The following is a 17,304-nucleotide window of genomic DNA, read 5'->3' as shown; positions in this document are numbered from 1 at the left end:
TTTAATACGTACAGTTGTTGTTTTTTAGTATATTCACATTTTTGTGCAATCATCACCATGATCTAATTCCAGGACATTTTTATCACCCTAAAAGAAATTTCATACCCAATTAATCAAATTATCCATTCCTTCCTTCCCAGTTCCTGGCAGTCACTAATCTACTTTCTGTTTCTTACAGATTTGCCTATCCTGGACATTTCAGATAAATAGAACCATTCAATATGAAGTCTTTTGTGTCTGGATTCTCTCACCTAGCATAGTGTTTTCAAGGTTCACGTATCCTATAGGATGTAACCATATTTCATTCCTTTTTATGGCAGAATGATATTTGATTGTAAGTATCGGCCACATTTTGTTTATCCATTCATCAGTTGATGGACATTGGCCTGTTACCATTTTTTGGCTGCTATAGTAATTATATATATTATATATTATCTGTATTACTGCATTATCTGTACTACTGCTATGACATTCATGTGCAAGCTTTTGCATGGATACTTTTTTTTTTTTTTTTGCTTCTCTGCTTCTTGGTTACATTTAAAACCTTGACCAGGAGAAAGAAAGAGGAAAAGAGACAGGAAAAGAAATGGGGGAAAGCTCAAATACTCCTTAGCAACAGTTTCCTCACACACAGCGCTGCCACAGATCTCTATTTTTTAAAAAATTTGAGGGGCGCCTGGGTGGCGCAGTCGGTTAAGCGTCTGACTTCAGCCAGGTCACGATCTTGCAGTCCATGAGTTCGAGCCCCGCGTCAGGCTCTGGGCTGATGGCTCGGAGCCTGGAGCCTGTTTCCGATTCTGTGTCTCCCTCTCTCTCTGCCCCTCCCCCGTTCATGCTCTGTCTCTCTCTGTCCCAAAAATGAATAAACGTTGAAAAAAAAAAAAATTGAAAACACACACAAAATTAAGAAGGAAAAAAATGGAAAAAGGATGCCCCAAGGTGGGTCATGTAGCTCTTTGTGTGTGTGTGTGTGTGTTTAAAAAAGCTGCCTGGACACACTTTCATTTCTCTTTTTAAAAAAAAAAAATTTTTTTTTTAATGTTTATTTATTGTTGACAGAGAGAGAGAGAGACAGAGCATGAACAGGGGAGGGTCAGAAAGAGAGGGAGACACAGAATCTGAAACAGGCACCAGGCTCTGAGCTGTCAGCACAGAGCCCAACGTGGGGCTCAAACTCACAGACCGTGAGATCATGAGTTGAGCCGAAGTCAGACGCTCAACTGACTGAGCCACCCAGGCGCCCCACACTTTCATTTCTCTTGCATTGATACCCTATTAGTAGAATTGCTGAGTCACGTGGAACTCTGGGTTTAACCATTTGAGGAACTGCCAGAGTGTCGTCCCCCCCCTCCCCCCCGCCACCGCCAGGCCACACCAGTTGACGTTCCCATCAGTATCTGATTACTTTTTAACATTCATTGGTAACCAATTTAAATTTTACAAAACATTTTGGAAGGGAGCAGTCAAGCAAGACTGGCTATCCAGTTTGCAGCCTTTGGCATGCCGTGTGGGGGATCAATGGAGCCAAGGAGTTGAGGAAGCCAGGGCAGATGGCCCTGAGAAAAGCAGGGAGAGGAGGGGATGGTACAGAAGACCACAGACTGGGCACCTCGGTATATCCTTCAAACACTGGGACACAGAGGCAGGGACACTCACTTCCTGTCTTACTGACAGGCACAAGCACCCAGAGTTACTCTCAGAGGGTCCTGGGGAGGGGCCTTCATGGCCTGGCTGTGCTCACAGGCTCACCTTTGTGTCTCCAGGTCCAGAGGAAGCGCCCTGGGCCCTGTGGCTACCCTGTCTGGGAAGGGGTATGATGGCTGCCCAGAAGAACAAGGCATCAGCCCTGGCCCCCGGCGTCCTTCAGAGCACACCAGCCCCAATGGTGGGTGAACCCAGCTCTGAAATCTACGGCAGGTGCTTCTGGGGTTCTGCTACAAGGAGGAAGAGGGGCTTCATGAGGCACTGGCCCAGCTCAGAGCTGTGCTGTCAGTGGTTTTAGCCAGAGGCATGCTCTGAGGAGCAGATGCTGGAGCTCTTGGTACTGGAGCGGTTTCTGGGCATGCTGCCACCTGAGATCCAGGCCCACGTTCGGGGGGCAGCAGCCATGCAGCCCTGGGGAGGCTTTTGCCCTGGTGGAGGGGCTGCAGCAGGAGCTGGCCAGGACAAGACTCCAGGTGAGGGCAGGCTGGGTGGGGGCTGGGTCTGCTTCCTTCTGAACCTGGCTTATGGTCCCCAGCTGGGGCTGGTAGGGTTGGGGCACTGTGGGAGAATGATGGTGAGAGCTTGGTCTTTGCTCAGACCCCAGAGTAAGATGGATGCCCTCAAGATCACACATGTGATTGTTCTCAGCACTGTGTCCTCAGAATGTGGGGACGTGGGGGACGCCAAGAAAGATGGAGCGTACCAATAACGTGCCCCTTGTTTTCTCTGGATCTGCCTGGCCTGCCTGCTTTCCTGTCCCCAGGTCCTGGCCCCCAGTCCCCAAGAGGTGCTGGTCCCCAAGCCAGAGGAGCAATATGAGCAGGAGGTTCCCCTCTCCAAGCCCTAGTTCCCGGTACAGCACCTATCCATGCACTCGCCCCTACCTCATCCTGACAGTTGACCCTGGGGCCACCTTGCTAGTGGCCTGGGGATGACAGGTGCCTCTGGGGTTTGCCTCACTCTGGAGTGGGTGAATTGGAGCCCCTGGTATCATTGACAATTCCAGTGCATGCAGAATGAGGGCATCAGCTGGGCTATGGACTCTATAAAGGACAGTAAGGGTGGTCAGGGGTGAGTGTGGATGGGCTTTGTTTGCTGTGGTTGCATCACTGCAGGAAGGAGCAGCCAAAGATGCAAGTGTGGCCTCAGGGCCAATGAAGCCTCCTGCCTTTGGCATTTCTCCCCCAGGGACCTGGCTGCACAGCCACCCCAAGTCCTAGGTTTAGGTAGCTGGACCAGTTCTGGTTGGGCTGAGACAAGAGCCTGATGTGATCTAACAGTGCCTGGCAGCCACTGGAGTTCCTCCATCCCTGGCCAGGCTGCCTGTCGGGTGGAGGGGACCGCTGAGGTGTCGGGGCAGAGATGAGGTGGGCAAGGAAGACAGACACAGCCAGGGTGTGGGTCAGGTAGTCACCTTAAGCCTCCTGGAATGAGGGTAGTTCACTTCTAGTGTTTCTACGGATGGCCAGGTCCATCTTTATCCTCAAAAACAGGTGTCCTCACTTCTCTGGTGCTTAGTGACCCCAGTGTGGAGCAAGGGGATGGGAGCCAGGCTCTGGAGCTACCTTGTGCAGAGTTGGAGACCCAAGTGCAAGTGAGACAGGTGGATTTTGAACGTTTCCACCATTCTGGCTCCCACAGCCCCCCCTCCCAGCATCCTGCTGCCCGGGCAGGTGTGGGGACATGTGGGATGTGACACCATCTAGGCAGGCACAGTGGTCTCCTGGCATGCTCCCATCATAGCCAGGGCTGCCAGAACTCAACAGGGCAACAGCCTGACTCCAAGAGTTGGCCTTGGATGCTGCCTCTATGGGGAGAGTTGCAGCATCTGCGGCCCCTGTTTTCCTGTTCCAGGCTGAAGAGGGGCCAGGGGCACCAGCTCAAGAAAGGTGGGGGTGATGGCCATGCTGGATCCAGCCAGCCCCAAGCTTTGCCCCCACTCTAGATCTGTCACAATCACATCGTTCCTGAGATCTGCTAGGCCCCTCTGCCCCATTCCCCAGGGTGCTTTGGGCTCTTAGGCATTTGCTTTCTCTTCCTCCTGTTTCAGACTACTGAGGCAAGGTGGAGTCGCCAGCACAGTGGCCCAGCAGGTGGCTCCAGGAAAAGGTGACATTCCCTGGATTGTGCTGAAGACTGACACTCCAGGCCACTCTGAGGGGGCTGCATCTGGAGGCCTGGGGGCCTGGGAAGACCCCAGAGAAGCTCCGGTGGAGGCAAAGGACCAGGGGGCCCCCAGAGGGAAGCTGGAGCCTGCAGACTGTAGGAGGGACTGGGGCAGGCCCAGAAGCATCCAAGAGGGCCTGGTGCCCGTCCCCTTGCCTCTCCACAGGGAGCCTGCCTGCCGGTGCAGTAAGTGCAACAAGACGTTCAGCTAGAGTTCCTACCTGCTGCAGCACCAGCGAGTGCACACGGGCGGGAAGCCCTGTGAGTGCCCGGTCTGCCACAGAGCCTTCAACTGGAACTCCCAACTTCCTGGAGCACCAGTATGCACGCAGGCGCGCGGCCCCACACCTGCCCAGCCTGGGGCAAGGCCTTCAGCCAGAACTTCGACCTGGCCGAGCCCCTGAAGATACATGGGGTCGCGCAGCTGCACGCCTGTCCCGACTGGGTCAAGGCCTTCCTGCACGTGGCCGGCCTGTGGCAGCACCAGCGCACACATTGGCAAGAGGCCCTTTGAGTGCACCCAGTGCAGCCAGGCCTTCGTCGTGGGCTCCAGCCTGGCCGAGCACAGGTGCAGGCAGACAGGTGAGCGGCCTTACACGTGCCATGTGTGCAGCAGGTCCTTCGGCCACTGCTGCAACCTCAACGAGCACGGGGAGCGGCACGCGGGTGGCTCCACACCCTGACTCTGGGATGCCCCTGCCAGATTGTGAGTCTGAGTCAACTCGGCCGGGCGCGAGGCACCTGATGCTGCCATCCGTGGACAGTGTGTGTAAAATCGCCATCCGCGTGCCCCACCGTCGTGGGCTTGGTGTGCTGCAGCACAGGGGTGGCGACGATGCAGGCAGAGTGTCAGGCCGTTGAAATAGCCCCTACGATGCCAATGGCAGTTTCACTGGTGACCCCTGGGGCCTGGCTGCACACAGGTGGCGGGGAGGTAATTCACCAGGTGCAGGCGGTGGATTTTGATGCCGGGAGGGGTGTATCTGTGTAGAGGCCGGTGAGAATCGGAGGCTCCCACAGGCATGATGGTCTTGTCTCAGAACCCTGTGGGACTGAGACCCAGGGCCCAGTTGGCTGCCCAGGAGCAAGGGTTAGACGAGCCCCCTTCCCTGCCTCCCCTCCCCTCAGCTGGATCCGAGGTTGCACAGAATTTTTTCTCTTAAGCCGAGGGCCCAAGGGCCGGGGGCCAGAAGGTCAGAGGCCTTGCTCTGGGGCCCCTGGTGAGCATCAGGAGACCTAAGGGGAAGAGTGGGGGTGGTCCTGCCGCCGTCCGCTCTCAGCTGCTTCCCTCCCACCCCTACCCCTTGCTCCTGTTCTCTCCATGGTTAAAGCTGGGAGTCCAGTTTAAAAAGATAAACCTGGGGGTGCCTGGGTGGCGCAGTCGGTTAAGCCTCCGACTTCAGCCAGGTCACGATCTCGCAGTCCATGAGTTCAAGCCCCGCGTCAGGCTCTGGGCTGATGGCTCGGAGCCTGGAGCCTGTTTCCGATTCTGTGTCTCCCTCTCTCTCTGCCCCTCCCCCGTTCATGCTCTGTCTCTCTCTGTCCCAAAAATAAATAAAAACGTTGAAAAAAAAGAAAAAAAAATTTAAAAAAGATAAACCTGAGCAGCTTGAAACACTTCTGGCTGGTTATGGACCCAGTATCAGGCCCACACACCCGGGGGTGGTGGCACAGCCCCCACGCCCTGCCTTCATTGAGTGAGCAGGTCTCAGACCCATTTCCTGGCACAACTGACCAGATTCTGGAAGCTAGAGCGAGGGAAAACCAGCTGGGGGAGGGGTGGAGTGCTGGTGAGCAGGAAGACCGCTGGGAAGGGAAGGGAAAGGAAATGCAAGAAGAAGCCAGCCTGGTCACTGTGGGGTGCTAGGGCAGAGCAGTTGGGCTCAGTGGGAGACTGGTGGGGTGGGGTGGAGGGGGGGGGGTCAGAGCAGACCACCCACAAAGCACGGGGGGCGTTCACTGTTTCCAGCCACGACTAACACCCTTCTCTGGCCTAGCTACCACCGCCTCGTCTCCCCATGCCAGAATCACCCTGATCTGAACGGCTGTGTGCACTGGGGTCTCCCCTGGAGTCAGTGCTTGTCAGTCTTGCCACCTCCACCACCATTTTGGACGCCTCTTTCTGACCTTGGCTGCCCCTGGATGTGCTGTACTTCCTCCTGCTCCTGGGTCTCCTTGGCTGGGATAGCAGACTCCAACATAGGCTCATGAGAGAAGCAGGGAGAGGGAGTGTGTGGCGCTACCTTCCTAGTTTGGAAAATTCCTTCTCATGTCTCCAGAGTGGAGCCCCAGGGAGGACCCAGACTGGCCTGAGGACTCCCAGCTGACGAGGATCCTCCTTGGCCGTCTGCCAGAGTAGCAGCATCTAGTCACAAGGGTTGCTGAGCACCACGGTGCCATGTCCGGCACTTTGCAGGGACTCCTCCACCTGCAACCTGATTGCCGAGTTGGGAGGCTTCATGCCAGCCCCGAGCGATGGGAGAGAGCTGGCGCAGGGAACTCCAGCCTGCCCACTAATATCTCGCTGCAACAGGGTGGGGATGTGCATCTGGCCCGTGTGATGGGTGAGATGTGGGGCAGAGAGGGCTGTCTCGGGGAGGAGGCAGGCAAAGAAAGCACCCTCCCTAGGTATCTTGAGGGAATTGTTTATTTAGCTCTGTGAGGCTGAAAGAACCCAGAGATTCATAACTGTAGAGCAGCTACTACCTCTAGGGCTGGTGGTGCAAAAGAGAAGGGATGGGCTCCTGGCGGCCTGGGGCTGGGCGGAGGCGGGGGGGGGGGGGGGGGTGCGTCTCTGAGAAGGCTGGAGCATAGTTATTGCTGGAACTTTGAGGGTGTGCAGGAGAGACCTCTTTGAAACCAGCATTGTATTCTGTTTGGGCTGCCAGAGGCTCGACATAGCATCCTTATTTGCCTGACACGTCGGAACTGTCCATTGGCACCATTGGATCTTCTGGGTAATAGGGCCCAAGTGGCAGAGCAGCCTGCTTCGTATCCGGGACCTGCCGCAGGGGCCCCACACAAAACTGCAGTTGCAAACAGATTGGGGCAGCACAGTGAGGTGTATACGTTGTGTCCAAATTCAGAGGCCTCCCTTATTCCTCACTTTTAGTGGCGGTCCGTGTACATTGCAGCAACTGACGTCAGTTGCCCGTTTCTTAGAAGGAGCTATCCTAACATGCTCCAGATCCCTAGGCACTTGCCAGAGGAGGTGAGACCCTGGCGTGCATTTAATTCACTTATTGGTCTAATTGATCTGCTGTTTCATGTTTATTAGGTCCAGTCAGCCAGTGTCATCCATATAGTGGCAATGGCGTGTGGGTGTGATGTTCTGTGGGAAGTTGGGTTGATTAAGATCTCGACAGAGATTGTGACAGACAATAAGAAAGTTGAGTGAACAGCCCTGAGGCAAGCCGTGAAGGTGTGCTGTTGTCCCGCGAAAATGAGGTAAGTCTGGTGGTCCTTGTGTCCTGGTAGAGAAAAAGCACTTGCAAGGTCAATATTCACGAAGGTGAGACTCTTTAAGCCCCTGAAGTCATCCTAAACCTTTCCCTGCAGAAGCAACCCCTCTGGGGGTTAAAACATCCTGATTACCGCCTCATCACTGCTGCCAGTGATGGGTACTGTGCACATCTCTGGTGGGCCCTGTCACTTGAGCTCTGTTAAGCTGGTCTTTCATCTCCATTGAAATCAGACCTGACGGCAGCATCTCCCAATGCCGTAGTAGCCTAGAGGGCACTGCCACTTTTCAGGGATGCAGGTACCCTCCTAAGTAATCTGTTTCTCAATGTCTTAAAACAAGGGTGTCCTCCTCTTTACTCTGAGTGTGTGCGCGTGTGCGTGTGTGTGTGCGTGCATATAACATATTGCACACGATGAACCTATTTCCACATTCCTATACCCCCAAGCCTTTGGATTCCTTCCTCTACATTATACCAGGGGAGTTCTGGCTATTGAACCTCACTGAATTTAGGGCACTGTGAGTCCAGGTCTCAGTCAACCTACCAAATAAAATCTCCCTCAAGCTACTCAGTCTAACACCTTAAATCCAGTCTTTGCAAATTGGCCCGTATAGGTAAATTTGATCTGGTCCAGTGTTGTATCCCATCCTCCTTGGTCAGATACTCTTAGATGCTGTTCCCGTGTTTATTACCCCGGTTTATGCCAATTACATGAGCAAAGCCTTGCAATTCTTTTAAAGTATAAGCGGCATCAGATTTTACACTTGTCCACCTAGAGCATGCTAGACTTGAGTTGGAGGTCTAGGGGGACAGTAAGGGGTGGCTGGAGAGAATGGAGACCTCCTAGGCAGGTGTAGCAAAGTGGTATTAGGACCGACAGAAGAAATTCGCAGGATCCCCTGTCGCAGGCTGCCAGCTTCATCTCTACAGACCCTTGACCTGATCATGCTCCTGCCTGCCTTTGCGCAGCCCTGTGGCAAATGGACTGAAGGCAGTGTTTGGTGGTTTCTGCTCTGCTGCTCTACCTGGCCACAGGCCCTCGTCTGGGTGCCAGAGGCCTGGTAACACCTATTGGCCTTGGCTCTCAGTGGAATGACCCTTGGCCCCTCTGCATGGAATGCCTCCCCCACCTGCTCCAGCTGCAACATGCAGCCTTCTAAGCCTGGGCTTGGAGCCAGGGCAGAGAGCGTTCAGGGGATGATCAGCAAATGTGGAAGGGAAACCAGACATGGAGAGTCTCCCTGCTCCCCCTCCTACTCAGCAGAAGCCAAAGACCCTGCATTGCCCATCAGGCCCAGTGTCGCAGACTATGAGTCTGGAGTTCTCCCTTGTTCAGCAAGAGAGGGGATGCAGAAATGAATACGAGAGAGGCTAATGTCTATGAGGAGACAAGAGCCCTAAGTAAAGGTCCCTTCTCCATATTTATTAGGATCAGAGGGCTTACATATGTGGCAGATGTGGAGAAAGAAACAAAACAGTAATCGTTAACTCATATGAGAGGAAAAGGGTTTCGAAGGTATGAGGCATTAGAGGTTAGGGTAAAGACAAGTCAACATTCCAGCACCAAGCAGATGGTCATTTCCTGCAGGCACCGCATCTGTTTATCTAACTTTTCTAAGGACTAAGATAAATGGAGCATGCTATCCTGAGAATAATAAGTTCCTCAAGATTCCCTTAAGACCTGTATTATCATTAGCTGTTCTCAGACACTTGGAACACTTTTGTCCTGTTGCGGGGGGGGGGGGGGTGGCTTTCAGCTCTATGCTTTGTTCTACTTAGTGACTAGCCTTGGGTGCTTTCGCCCTGAGGAAGCCCTATGCTTTGTTAACCCCTTGGTATAGGCATAGAGAATTTTTAAACTTCTTTCCCACAGCCCAGCATGGCTGGTCTCCATAAGGGCTCTGAGCTCTCCCACCAGCCCTCTGCCCTTTGCCTATCCACCGCTACCACCCAGCCTCCTCATGGCTCATCCTGCCTCACAGCCTTTACACTGGCTGTTCCCCCTGCCCAGAATACTCCTCCCCCAGGAGTTACCTGCAGGACTCAACCTGCTGGCCTTGTTCAGATCTCTGCTCCCCAGGAAGCCTTCCCTGACCTTCCAATGTCACGTGGCTCCTCTGCACCCCATATTCCACCACATCCTCAGGGTTTATGTTCTTCCCAGCACCCACCCTCTGCATTCTCCATCTCCCTGACCAGCTGGGCTCCATGCAGGCAGAGTGTGGGTCGATGTTTTCCCACTGTCTTTTTTGTGTCTGGAACACAGGAGATGCTCAATAAATGCTTATGGAATGAACAAGGGCAGAGGAAGCCAGGTCAGGTGTGATGTGAGACTTAGGAGGCTTCCGTGGGCCCTCAACCTAGGGAGAGAGCTGGGGCTGGACACCCAGGGTGCAGACTAGGTCTCCAGGGATAGCAGGACTTCCTCAGAGGTCCAGTGTGAGAACACCATGTTCTTACTCCTCCCATTCTATCCCATCAGGCTGTGCCTAGGGAGAAGGGGAGGCCACAGAAAGAGGGGGAGGCCTGGCCTCTGGACAGTGGGCTACAGCGACACAAGTGACCACAGGCAGCTCGGACAACTGTCCACAACCCGAGCACAGGTTTGGAGTTGAGAGGTGGGCAGAAGCACCAATCTGAACCCAAGGTCCTTGTTGCAGATCGGACTCCAAATCCATGGTGGATCACACAGCACAGAATTAATCAACAAAGGAGAACCAACTAACAGCTCCTGGAAAGAGCCAGGACGCACCTCCAGGAAGACCACATAACCTCCATTGTAGAATATCCAGACACAGGGGCACCTTGGTGACTCAGTTGGTTAAGCATCTGACTTCGCCTCAGGTCATGATCTCACAGTTCTTGAGTTCGAACCCAGCCTCTGGTGAGCTTGAGCCCACTTCGAGTAAACGCAGGCCCCGCTTCAGGTGAGCCCAGCTTCTCTCTCTCTCTCTCTGTGTCTCTGTCTCTCTCTCTGCCCCTCACTTGTGCCATCTCTCTCTCTCCAAAAAAAACCCACAACAACCACCCAGAGACAGGCAAACCCCATGTGGACCCTCACCCTCACACCTGGGGTGGAATATGATGGGGAGGGGGCTAGGCTGGGCCCTGAAGGGCAGAGCTCAGCGTCCCTGCAGAGAAAAGGATCCCTGTACTCCTCAGCTGTTCAGAGATGAGAGACTGTGCAGACAGGAAGTCAGCGGGAGGACAGGACCCTGCCTGGCCTCCTTTCCTTCACATCGAACACAGGAGTGATAGTTATCCCAATACTGCCTAAGTCTGAGCACGCAGAACACTGAGAACAACAATAGGTACCTCAGTTTTTATTATTTAGTTTTATTTTATCACTTATTGTTTTATTATAAATCATTTCATTATTTTCACCTTAATCATTTTAATTATTAGTAATTTTATTATTCCATTCTATTATTTATTTTTCATTTTATTTATTTATTCATTTACATTTTTTTGTTAGGTTGATGCAAAATGAACAAATTAAAAATTTTTTTAATGTTTATTTTATTTCTGAGAGAGAGACACATAGAATGTGAGCAGTGGAGGAGCAGAGACAGAGGGAGACACAATCCAAAGCAGGCTCCAGGCTCTGAGCCCTCTGCCCAGAGATCATGACCCAAGCAGAAGTTGGATGCTTAACTGACTGAGCCACCCAGGCACCCCCTAAAATTTTTTTTCAAGAGAAAGGAAAAGAATTTTATGCAGCCCAAGTTGGTGCCCAGGGTACATAGTCTTCACAAAGAAGAGCGTGCTCCAGGAAGGAACATTGGTGCACATTTTTATGTCTTTTACATAAACAGCTACAAATTGTCATGATGGAGGACATTCCAGAAAATTACAGACTTTATCTAATGTTTTTCATATGTGCGAGGCCCAGGCCATATGACTTTAATCTTATGGAACCCAGGGAGGGTTTTTTTAAATTATATGTTTTTTATTATATATATTTAATTACCACTTTTATTATTTATTAGTTTATTAATTATGTATAATTATTGATTATCCTTATTGATGAGGCTCCCAAGGCTCTGGACTTTTGTCCTTTGTCTCCACCCCATGCAGGCCCCCCACCCCACTCCTCTGGGGAGGACAAACAATAGGGTCAGTGCCCCTTGCTGCCACCGCCCCCTTGCTTGGGCTTTATCACCCCAGGCACTCACTGGCTGGAGCAAGGCTGGCCATCATGTCCACTCTCTGGGCCTTCCTCATGCTCTGGGGTGAGGTTGCTGGGGCCAGGGTCCCTTGGGGCGGGAGGGAGCAGGAGCGATAGGAATAGGGGCCTCACAGTTTCTGTCTCTGCAGGTCTCTTGCTGAGCCCAGGGACGACGGAGGCGGCAGTAGGTGAGTCTGGGTCGGGTCCTGGGGATGGTGGGCACAGGCAGAGGTGAGCCTCTGTCCTGGGACCCAGCACTCACCCCAATCCACTGTGCAGCATTCCAGACCCAGCCAGACCTGTGGGCAGAGGTTGAATCGCTGCTGGAACCCTGGGCCAATGTGACACTGACTTGCCATGCCTGTCTGGAGACCATGGATTTTGAGCTGTTCAAGGATGGGGTAACCCAGGAACTTGTGCACCTTGGTTTACCTGCTATGGAGTACCAGTTCCCCCTAGGACCAGTGACAAGTGACACCCAGGGCCTGTACCGCTGCCGCTCTGGCTTGAGCAGCGGATGGACCCAGCTGAGCAATCTCCTGGAGGTGACTGGGGCAGGTGAGCGGAGGCTTTTATGGGGCCATGAGGCAATGGGGAGAAGGCTGCTAGAGAGGCCTTATCCCTCCACTCCTCACTCTCCTGGTCCCACTTTTCTGGCAGGGGGGGAGGGTTGGCAAGTCATCTGACACCTCTGACCCTGTTTCCTCATCTGTAAAATGAGGATGATGTTCATACTGACCACAGAAGGTTGTGAGGAATAAATGAGTCCTCAGAAAGCACTTGGGACAAGCCTGGCACATTTCCTGTAACCTGTTTCTTGTTTCATACCCCTGTCTCCTCCTGTCGCTGCCTCTCTTTCCTCCATCAATGCCTTCCATTTCCCCGGCTCCACTCACATGAGTGTGGAGGGCTGGGTCTGGCTGGGCCACCCATGTCTCCCAAGTCATGCAGAACCACCCGTTGACCCTGCTCCACCTGCAGAGACCCTGCCCCCGCCTGTGCTCTCAACGGAGCCTGTGTCCTGGATCACACCTGGCCTGGAGACAAAACTGCTGTGCCGTGGGGGATTTCGGGGTGTCACCTTCCTGCTGAGGCTGGAAGGCGATGACCAGTTTTTGGAGGTGTTTGAGGCCCCTACAGGCGTGGAGGCCACCTTCCCAGTCCGTCGGCCTGGCAACTACAGCTGCAGCTACCGCACCCATGCAGCAGGTGCACCCTCTGAGCCCAGTGCTACTGTGACAGTCGAAGAGCTGGGTGAGTGTGTGGGCCATCCCAGAGGGCTTCCTGGGGTAGGAGTCTCCTGGAGGACAGAGCTTTGTTTATCTTGACCCCTAACCCTGAATACCCTTGCCTAGGACTGGGTCTGGGAAACAGTGGGCCTAAGGTTGGGTGGATCATCCCCGGGCCGAACACTGACACTGCCGGGCGGCGCAGGGCCTGGGGACGGGCCCCAAGGAAGAGTGGTGTCGGGGCGGCCACCGGGAGGGCAGCGGTTCGAGGTCCCAGCTGACGCTGCCCCAGCGACCTCGCCGCCTTGCAGGCGCACCGTTGCCGCCCACGCTGAGTCTCCAGGGAGCGTCTGCAGCCGCCGTCCTGCACCCGGGTGCCCGCACGACCTTGGTCTGCGTGGCGCCCCTAAGCGGCGTGCACTTCCAGCTGAGGCGGGGCGAGGAGGTGCTGCAAGTACCCATGAGCTCCACCAGCCCAGACCGCGTCTTCTTTCACCTGAACGCGGTGGCTCTGGGCGACGGCGGTCTCTACACCTGCCGCTATCAGCTGCGTGGCCAGCAAACCTGGTCCTTGGACAGTGCGCCCGCCGAGCTGCTGCTGAGCGACGGTAAGCCTGGCGGCCGCGGGCTGAACCGTGCACCTGAGGCTGGGAGGGCGACAGCGCCCCTCTCCGGGGACGGGGAGCGGGAGGAGAGACCCGGGGAAGGGTCCCCCGGTACTGGAGGGCCCAATCCGCCCAGCCTCAGTTTCGCCAACTGAGAATGGGACAATGAGCTCGGCTACCCCAGGGCCCCACGAAGAATAGCTGGGTCAACACGCAAGTCCGGCACAGGTCACGCAGGCGCCGCCTGCCCGGGGTCCCCTCCTGCCTCCCAGCTCCAGGGGGGAGGGGGACGGGGCGCCGGAGGCCTGTTTGTTGAAGGCCGCCAGGCGGGGGCCGCAGGGCCTGCGGAGGACCCGGACCCAGAGCGTCGACCCCGAGAGAGGGTTCAGGCCTGCGGGGGAGCACGCGTGCTCCTCCGACCCAGCGCCCTGGGCTCCCCTTGCCCACGTCTATTTTTATGGACAGTAAATGAGTGAGGAACAGTGTAGGAGTGCGCGCGAGAGTCCCGGGGAGGTCTGGAGGGCGATGCGGTGTAAGCGGAGGGTGGCGCCTGCGGGCCTCCCGGGAGCGAGCGGAGGCGCCGGGCCGCCTCCTGCAGGCGAGAGGCCCGACACGTCCCCTCAGCGCCCGGGTCAGCCCGTGTCCTCCCCTCAGAGACGCTCCCCGCGCCGGAGCTCTCGGCCGAACCTGCGACTCCGCGGCCGGCGCCCGGCGCGTCCCTGCAGCTGCGGTGCCGCGCGCCCCGGCCCGGCCTGCGCTTCGCCCTGGTGCGCGAGGACGCCGGCCAGCGCCGGGTGCACCGAGTCCTGAGCCCCGCGGGCACCGAGGCCCACTTCGAGCTGCGCGACGTCTCGGCCGCGGACTCGGCCAACTACAGCTGCGTCTACGTGGACACTGAGCCCCCCTTCGCGGGCTCGGCGCCCAGCGCGCCCTTGGAGCTGCGCGTGGAGGGTGAGCGGCCCGGGCCCGGGGGCAGAGCTGGGCTCGGCGGCGAAGCGCTCCGGGGCCCCGTCCTGCCCCGTCCTGCCGGAACTCCGGCGGCGGAGGGGCCCCGGCCGCCTCGCCTCTGCCTCGTTTCCGGGGCTCGCGGCCCTCTTCTCCCTGGGCCCGTTCTTCCTCCTCCTCCCCTGTCCTGAGGTCCTGAGCGCCAAATGCTGGGGGACCCCGGGAAGCCCCAGATCAGGCCGGAGTCTAGGGAACTTGCAAAGTGCTGGGGAAGGGGGGACGCGGCAGACAGTAGGAGGAGCCGCGTGTGCTCTGGGCTGGGAGAGGGGAGACAGGTGTGTGAGAGCAGGGCGGCAGCCTGGAGGCCCGGGTGTAGCGTGGGCAGGAATGCTGGGAGGGGTGGGGTGCTGCCTGAGGGGCGGGCCTCACCTGACTGACCCGGCTGCTGCTCCAGGGCCCCCTCCCAGGCCCCAGCTCCGGCCCCTGTGGCGCGGGGCGGTGACTCCGGGCCGCGACGCCGTCCTGCGCTGCGAAGGCCAGGTGCCGGACGTCACGTTCGAGCTGCTGCGGGCAGGTGAAAAGGAGGCTTCGACCCAGACCCAGACCGCCCACCGCTCAGCCGACCTTGTGCTGACCTACGTGGGGCCGCAGCACGTGGGCAACTACAGCTGCCGGTACCGCAGGTCGTGGCCCAAAGTCTTGGTGTCGGAGTTCAGCGAGCCGGTGGAGCTCCAGGTGGCAGGTGAAGTTTTCCTCTGGTTCTGTGGGTTCTGTGAGCTGGCTTCCTCCTGCTGGCCTTTGCCCAGAATGTGCCCTGCGTCAAGACTGTCCCTTCCCTTCACCTTCTCCGAGGACATTAGTTAGTGTCCCTCCTCTGCTCTGGTTGTGAGGGAAGTTCCAGGCAGGGTAACAACACAAGCGAAGGCCCCGAAGCAGAGTGGTTTGGTCAGCTTGAGCACCTGGAGGGAGGCCTAGGTGTGGGAGAGGTCTTGGCTGGCCGTTGACCTAGCTACTTCCTTCCTGCGAGGCCTCAGTGAAGTCGGCCCTGATTTCACTGGGGAGGAGGACACATGACGCTTCCCTCCCCTACCATTTCTTTTGTCAAATTTGTCTAGGAAGTTGATGCAGCTGCAGACTCAGGATGTTAATGGTATCCTTGGCGAGTATTTTCTCCCTTCTGGCACTGATCCCTCATGCTGCAGCTGGAGGCTGGACTCACCCCGGGGGTGCTGGAGGACTGTCCCTCATTCCTCCTGGGAATCAATAAATGTGAAGAGAGACTTTAACAGGTGTCCTTGGCTAATGTAGTCCTGGTACAGGGGGCTGGACTTCCAGGGCTGAGGGAAATGGGCTGGGATCTTGTGTCCTAAAGGTGGAAGGGCTCTGGGTTGGATCCTGAGGATAAAGGAGCCAAAGATTGGCCACTGGGTCCATATTTTTCAAGATCACTTTTTGCTTTCTTCCATCAAGGTGCTTCCTACTTCCCAGGCACTTCTGCCTGTCCCCGGCAGGTCTGGGTAGGTAGCTTGAGGCTCCAGATATACTCAACCCCACCTTGACAGAATGGTCCCCACACTGGAAAGCTGCTAGAGATTGCGTTTAGCAGTTTTGTCTTCTGCGCTGAGTGGCCACCAGGTGGTGGTGCCGGACTCTGTCCCCAGCCACAGGCTAGGTCTCTCGCATTAGAGCTTGAAACTGTTGGAGGGGTGGGACTCCTCTCCGTGCTTTCCCAACATACCCTCAGATCTAAGGCCCTTTGCTGGACCCAATACACCCCTGGACCATTTTATTGCCCAGCCCCTCTCTACAGCTTGGCCTCAAGGTCCTGGCATACCAGTAGGTGTGTATTAACATTATCAACTAATACTTGATAAATTGTGTTAAAGGAATTTGCCTATCTCATCTAAGTGGTCTGATTTACTGGTACAGAGTTGTTCACAATATTCATGGATTCTTTTAATGCCTGCAGGGTCTGTAGTGATGTGACCTCTTTCATGCCTGATATTGTACCCCCGCACCCCGCCTTTTCTCCCTCGTCACTCTAGCTAGGGGGTTATCGAGTGTATTAATCTTTTCAAAGAACTAATTAGTTTTTGGACTTGTTCATTTTTTTCTATGGCTTCTTTTATGCTTTGGGGATCTCTACTTGTATCATTATTATTCCCTTATTTCTCTTTACTTCTTCTTCTTTTTTAATGTTTATTTTTGAAAGGGAGCGAGAGCATGAAGGGGAGGGGCGGGGGTGGGGTGGGGTGGGGACAGAGGATCCAAAGTGGTCGGATGCTCAACCTACTGAGCCACCCAGGCATCCCTCCTTCTACCTACTTCTGAATTAAATGTGTTCTTTTTCACTTCCTTCAAATGGAAACATAGATCATTGATTTCTTGGGGGTAAACAACAGTAACAGCTTATTATTGGGCTTAAAAACAGTTTAAATAATAGGAAACTACTTTGTGCATAAAATAATTGGCAATAGGGGCACCTGGGTGGCTCAGTCAGTTAAGTGGCTGACTTCGGCTCAGGTCATGATTTCACAGTTTGGGAGCTCGAGTCCCACACCGGGCTTTCTGCTATCAGCACAGAGCCTGCTTTGGATCATCTCTCCCCCTCTCTCTCTGCTCCTCCCCTGTGCTAATTCTCTCTCAAAAATAAACATATATCTAAAAAAAAAATTGGCAATATTTAAATATTGGCAACTTCATCAATTACATCCAGTTGGTTGGTGGTGTTCAATTCCTCTTTTCAATTCCTGATTTTCTGTCTGCTTGTTCCATTGATTCTAGAAAGACGTGTGAAGTTTCCAACTATAATTATGGATTTATTTATTATTTTCTTTCAGTTCTATCAGTTTTTGCTTCCTGTATTTTATGACTTTGTTGCCCTAAAACACATACATATTGCATACATATTTGGAATTATTAGGTCTTCTTGGTGAATTGACCCTATATCATTATGTAATGTCCCTCTTTATGCCTGGTAATTTTCCTTGTTTTGAAGTCTATTTGGCATGATTTTAATATGGTCA

At 54.7% G+C, this 17,304-nt stretch overlaps 1 protein-coding gene across 1 annotated transcript; it reads left to right on the top strand.

Annotated features, from left to right (window-relative positions):
• Positions 1–11,441: 11,441 nt before the first annotated feature.
• A1BG (alpha-1-B glycoprotein) lies at positions 11,442–15,564 on the top strand. Its single transcript, XM_086688502.1, has 8 exons — positions 11,442–11,563; positions 11,649–11,687; positions 11,779–12,057; positions 12,481–12,753; positions 13,040–13,336; positions 13,988–14,284; positions 14,733–15,020; positions 15,394–15,564. Exons 1-8 carry the CDS (start codon positions 11,530–11,532, stop codon positions 15,399–15,401), a joined length of 1,515 nt encoding a protein of 504 aa, XP_086544628.1. The 5' UTR covers positions 11,442–11,529; the 3' UTR covers positions 15,402–15,564.
• Positions 15,565–17,304: the final 1,740 nt, after the last annotated feature.

This window comes from Puma concolor, chromosome E2 (genome assembly GCF_028749965.1).
Source record: "Puma concolor isolate L17-30 chromosome E2, mPumCon1.1.hap2, whole genome shotgun sequence".
NCBI lineage: Eukaryota > Metazoa > Chordata > Mammalia > Carnivora > Felidae > Puma > Puma concolor.
The sequence above is the reverse complement of the archived record's forward strand: the minus strand, read 5'-3'. Positions and strand labels throughout refer to the sequence as shown.

What these genes read in the sequence shown, in the direction of transcription:
- A1BG (XM_086688502.1), top strand. Translation starts at nt 11,530, where the DNA reads ATGTCCACTCTCTGGGCCTTCCTCATGCTCTGGG. An exon ending in GGCCTTCCTCATGCTCTGGG is followed by an intron (nt 11,564 to 11,648) that starts GTGAGGTTGCTG and finishes CTGTCTCTGCAG; the next exon opens with GTCTCTTGCTGAGCCCAGGG. An exon ending in TGTGACAGTCGAAGAGCTGG is followed by an intron (nt 12,754 to 13,039) that starts GTGAGTGTGTGG and finishes GCCGCCTTGCAG; the next exon opens with GCGCACCGTTGCCGCCCACG.